The sequence below is a fragment of the Crinia signifera genome, chromosome 11 (genome assembly GCF_055691185.1).
Source record: "Crinia signifera chromosome 11, ASM5569118v1, whole genome shotgun sequence".
Taxonomy (NCBI): domain Eukaryota; kingdom Metazoa; phylum Chordata; class Amphibia; order Anura; family Myobatrachidae; genus Crinia; species Crinia signifera.
The window spans coordinates 101,300,492-101,306,510 of record NC_139227.1 but is presented as its reverse complement, the minus strand read 5'-3'; the positions used below and the strand labels follow the sequence as shown (position 1 = coordinate 101,306,510).

Here is a 6,019-nt window from a genome sequence, read left to right as displayed (position 1 = left end):
ATTAGGTCGACACGGTCAAAAGGTTGACATGGAAAAAAGGTTGACATTAGGGATACCAATCCCGGGGCATTTTTTAAATTTCAGGATTAAAAAATGCCCAATCCCAGGATTCCCGGGATTGTCTTCCCTAATCAAAAAAACTTGCTTCGTCCGCCCGCATATTTACTTACATATGCGTGGTGTGGACGGGAGCCAGGAGGTGAAGCCGGGCGGGTGGGCAAGCCGGGCTGATGGGTGAGCGGGCTGGTCTGCTGTTGGCGTGGTCCACTGCTGGGTGGGTGATCTGGCCGGTCACAGGATAGAGGCAGCCTGTGCAGACTGCGCAGCGTGAACTCTGATGTCATCACGGTGCGCAGAGCCGCACTACACGGGACGGGAGAAGCCGGGCAGCTGCTGAGCACCCGCTCAGACGCTGCCCGGCATTAGACTGCGCCAATCCCGGAATTGAAATCCCAGCATTTTGGGGACCAAATTCCGGGATCCCGCCGATCCCGGGTTTGGCCACCCTAGTTGACATGCATTAGATCGACACAGTCAAAAGGTTGACATGGCTTGTTCATACTTTACCATCCCAGTGTGCATATAGGAAGAATATAATAGTGTTCTGAGCGCGGCGAGGGGATGCGGCAGACTTCTACATGTGTTAATGTTGACTTACTGTATGTCGAAATAGTAAAACATTTAAAAAACTCATGTCAACCTTTTCCATGTGTTGACCTTTGGGCCACGTCAACCTAATGCGTGTCAACATTTTTCAAGTTCACTGTCAACCAATATTGGTCAACCTTTTGACTGTCAACTTTGTGTGACCGGTAACCCCCCCCCCCCTCCCCCACCCCCTCTCTGCAGTGATTAGACACTGTGCGCATGCACACTGCTTCTATTCCCAGAGTAGCAGACGGGATTACCAACTGCCCCCCTCTGGGACAGTCCCGTGAAAATCTGTACAGTCCGGAGGTATGCTAGCGGTATATATTACCTGTAAGGGTTCAGCAACAAAAAGTTCTCCCCTCATTCGCCGCCGCGTCTGCAGTACACCACGCCAGCGTCTACTGCACATGTGCCAAACTCTGTGAGCATTGCACCAGCACCAACAGGTCGACATGCACGGGAAAAGTGAAAACTCATGTTGATCTTTTAACCAGTCGACCATTTCCACGTCGACATTTTGTGCATTTTCTGCTGTGGGCCTAATGTGAACCTATACATTGTGAGCTATACCACACCCCATTTACATGCCCAGGTCTCTGAAACACGGCGCTCCAATGATATACGCAGTGCCGACGGATGGGTAAGAATAGTGACTGGGTACCACCATGACAGATACAGCTACAGGTGGCGATAATGCCCTTAGAACCGTGCCCTGCTGTAAGATTGGCAGCAGCGGAACATAGATGTAATTACCCTGGCACCAGCATCAGGATCATACCTGCCAAACAGATGAGTTTTTTATCAATATACTATGGAACCGTTGTTACACTGTATATGGGGTGGATTGGATAAACACGCCCATCATCATGTACTGGCTAAAGGTGGACGCAAGGGCGTAACTACCATAGGTGCAAGGGCTGCAGCTGCTATGGGGCCCAGAGCTGAAAGGGGCCCATCTTTGCTGTCTAGTAATATGTTTTACATATATTTATCACCATCAGTTGCTAAATAGGGGGCCCTTACAAACTTTTACTATGGGGCCCATGAATATATAGGTTCGCCTCTGGGTGGACGTCTCTTATGCAGTGTAGAACGCTGAATTACAGGTCACAGATGACAGTATTAGCCGCTTTCACTTTAAGTGTAAAACTATCACTCAAACAGAAAGTAAAAGTAATTGTGCTCAGGAAGCGATGACGGGAGCAGAGGCCATTCCAAATACTAGGTGGGGCACTGAGGCTCAAAGTCTGCATTGCACGATGAAGGAGAACCTAGTGACTGTTCTGTAGTCAGGATGGGATCCAGCACAAAATCTAGAATGGAAGTCGTCTGGAAATTTCGGATCATGTTGCTGCCGATCCTAATCTGCTACCCAGGAACAGGAACAGGTACTGTATCTCTGCCTCGGGGCCTTGGGGTTCTTGGAGAGAGATAAATGTATGGAGATATAGTAACAACCATCCAGCTACTGTCAGTTTTCAAGCACAGCCCATAACATGACAGTTAGGAGCTGATTGGATGGAACTATCTTTCCTGTGTCAGCGGCTAAGGATAATCAAATGGGATACGGTCACTAGGTCTACAAGCATTAGGTCGACACCACTAGGTTGACATGCATGAATTTCGACGTGGGTTAGGTCGACAGGGTCATTAGGTCAACACAAGCATTAGTTCAACACGGGGAAGGTCAGCAGTCAAAGGTCATAATGGGGATTTTCACTTTTTCTTTTATGCCGACATGCGCCGACAGGTGGTATTTCATGCCCTACCATCCACTAGGGCAGGCATTCCCAAGCACAGTCCTCAAGGCACACCAACAGTGCAGGTTTTGTAGATATCCAGGCTTGAGCACAGGTGACTTAATTAGTATCTGAGTGATTCTGATTAAACCATCTGTGCTGAAGCCTGGATATCAGTAAAACCTGCACTGTTAGTGTGCCTTGGGGACCGTGGTTGGGCATTCCTGCACTAGGGCATGGTGGGAGAATAAAATAGTGTGCCGAGCGCAGCGAGCCGTGCAAGGGTACGTGGTGATACATTTCAGTGGCCAAGTCGACTGTGTTGAAAGTAGGGACAAAATAAAACCCCATGTCGACCTTTTGAATGTCGACCGTCACCATGTTGACCTAATGCTTGTGTCGTCCTAACCCATGTCGACCTTCACTCATGTCGACATTCCTGCATGTTGACCTTCATGCTTGTCGACCTAGTTGTGTCAACCTAATGCTTGTCGACCTAGTTCATGTCTATCCTATGATCCATACCCAATCAAATGGTTATTACTGTGCAACAGGTGAGAAACCTTCTCCTTCAACTGTTATTTGTTACCCCGAATGGTTTCATTTAAAAAAGAAATGTTAACAACAAAACGATGGGCATTATTCAGACCTAATTGCTGCACTGTTCATTTGCAGAGACCTGCGATCAGGTGTACACCACCCAGCCAGAGTGGAATCCCACCCTGTGCAAGACTGTGATTAGCTGCAAATTAATTTGCAATAAACTCACCATATAATGGTTCCCCAGTGTGTGCAGTCTGTGCATAGCCCAGGACTTACTCAGCAGCTGCCATAGAATCAGGCTGATCGGGGGCGGAGCTGATGTCACATGACTTCCCCTCATACACCTGGCCATGACTGCATTATCCCTGACACTCCCAGATAGCAGCCGCTCACCATGTAATGATTCCCCAGTGTGTGTGCAGTCTGTGTGTAGACCAGGACTTACTCAGCGGCTGTGATAGAATCAGACTGATCGGGGGCGGAGCTGACATCACATGACTTCCCCTCACACACCTGGCCACGCCTGCGTATTACCTGACAATCCCAGATAACAGCCACTCACCATGGAATGATTCCCCAGTGTGTGCAGTCTGTGCGTAGCCCAGGACTTACTCAGCAGCTGCCATAGAATCAGGCTGATCGGGGGCGGAGCTGATGTCACATGACTTCCCCTCATACACCTGGCCATGACTGCATTATCCCTGACACTCCCAGATAGCAGCCGCTCACCATGTAATGATTCCCCAGTGTGTGTGCAGTCTGTGTGTAGACCAGGACTTACTCAGCGGCTGTGATAGAATCAGACTGATCGGGGGCGGAGCTGACATCACATGACTTCCCCTCACACACCTGGCCACGCCTGCGTATTACCTGACAATCCCAGATAACAGCCGCTCACCATGGAATGATTCCCCAGTGTGTGCAGTCTGTGCATAGCCCAGGACTTTACTCAGCGGCTGCGATAGAAACAGGCTGATCGGGGGTGGAGCTGACGTCACATGACTTTCCCTCGCACACCTGTGTATTCCCTGACACTCCTAGAAAACACCTGGTTACCACTCACATATGCCGTCTTCCTGTCAATCACCTTGCATGCATCCAGCGATAAAAAAGACGGTGGATTTTATCACAGGATGGCTTTGTGCATGTGTACTACGCTGCTGAAGCCAGAGCTGGCCCTAGCCTAAATGACGCCCTAGGCAAGATTTTGGCTGGTGCCCCCTAGCACCGCCACTAGTTCCGCCTCTGACCCTGCTCCCCTTTCCCAGCACCATCAACCCTCATCATAGCAGTCATCATTTTGGTGCCCCTACCCGCAATATTTTAAATAGAAACAGTGCACACATTCAGTGAGCAGCCCAAACAGGGGGTGTTCTTGCTGGGAATGGGCATGGCCACACAATAGTACCCCCAATTCAAATTATGCCACACAGTAGTGCAACTTTATTCACATTGTATCATGGGATGGTGTCCCTTATTCACGTTACATCACACAGTAGTACCACTTTACCTTATATACATTACTCCTCACATTCAGGGCCGGCGCTACCCACTCAGCAGCTCCTGCAAAGCAGGGAGGCGCCATGCTGAAAAGGCGCTGTCTCCCTCCCTCCTCTGCTAAAGCTGCCCCAGCCCTCATTGTCACTGCCTCCTGCACGCCGCCCACAGTGCCTGTCTGACAGTGGGCGGCAGTATGGAGAGGCTGAGCAGCTCCCTGCACCGCGCACACACTGTCCTTCTCCTGCGACCTGCCCTCTCTTCCTCACGGACACTTGCGCTGAGGCATGTAGCGCTGTCTGTGAATGCCTGGATGACATGTCATGTCCGGACCTGCCCCCTACCCATTGCTCCCTGCGCCTGTCAGCTGTCAATCAAATGACAAACAGGCAGCAGCACCACCTCCCCTTCCTTCCCTCTTCTCAGTGTGCTGTGCCAGTGCCGCTGCCAGTCCTCAACACTCCGCCCCCTCTATCTCCTCCCCTCTTCTTCCATCTCCTCCTTCTCTCCCCTCCTTTTCCCCTCAGTCACGAGTGCTGCTTATACTTTTTGTACTGCTTTCGGATCGCATCGCACACACATTGCATGTATGCCGTGCGATGCAATGTGATCTAGCCCATAACGTATGCGATTCTCGCAGCTTGTGTGGGCACCTTTAGTGCCTGCAACATTTTGCGGACACAGCACTGAGATGGTGTATGCATACATGTACATGCACCCGAGATCCTCCGTAGGATCGCATGTTGCATACACTCCCACAATCGGGCTGCAGCTTGTTGCAATGGCAATGTGAAAGGGCGCAAAATGTATGGTTTGCAGGAGGGCGCCGGACACCCTAGCACCGGCCCTGCTCACATTATTATTCCCTTAGAAAAAAATCCTGAGAAAATATTGTATTTTAAGCACCTCCATGGCCACACTACAACCCAGCACAAAGCAGTGTGTGCTGGGCAGAGGAGAAGAGCTGCAGCTGCTGCTGTCACTAATACCCCATTCACATCAGCCTAAATTCCCGGGTTGAGTCCGGGAACAACCCGGTACTAGCACTGGTGTGAAAGGTTCCCGGGACAAAATCTCGGGCAAATTTCAACCCAGCTAGGTACCAGGGTTGTTCCTGGGTTCAACCCGGGGACCTGGCTGGTGTGAAAGGTACAGGGTATACTTACCCGGGTTGCCGTGTCCTCGGTGTGCTGTCTGGACGGGAATCCACGCAGGCGGCGGGCGCAAATGACGGGACAGCCGGTGGATGATGATGACGCAGCTCTCCAGCGGCAGTGAGGACGCCGGAGAGCTGCGTCATCTTCATCCGCAGCCTGTCCTGTCATTTGCGCCGCCGCCTGTGTGGATCCCTGGCCTGCACGGAGGACCAGCAACCGGGGTGAGTATTCTCCCCACCTCCGCCGCCTGCCCGCCGACTGCCCGCCTCCTCCTCACCTCCTGCCGGCCTCCTTCCCGCCCCCTTCTCACACCAGAAAATACAGGGACATTTCTGGTGTGAATGGGTCCAAACCCGGGAATGTCCCTGCTTGTCCCGGGAACTGAATTCCCGGGTTTGTCCCTGCATTTCTGGTATGAATGGGGTATTAAGG

General features: G+C 51.4%; 1 protein-coding gene across 3 annotated transcripts in view; it reads left to right on the top strand.

The window, feature by feature from the left end:
* The first annotated feature begins 1,258 nt into the window (after positions 1-1,258).
* LOC146045251 (uncharacterized) overlaps positions 1,259-6,019 on the top strand; it is a 38,952-nt gene continuing 34,191 nt past the window's right edge. For 2 of the 3 annotated variants that reach the window (XM_083163984.1, XM_083163983.1), the window contains exon 1: positions 1,261-2,039. In XM_083163984.1, the coding sequence (XP_083020110.1) occupies positions 1,946-2,039 (94 nt within the window). In that variant the 5' untranslated portion in view covers positions 1,261-1,945. Of the gene's footprint in view, positions 2,040-6,019 lie in introns of all 3 variants that reach the window. The other variant, XM_083163985.1, reaches the window with a different exon arrangement.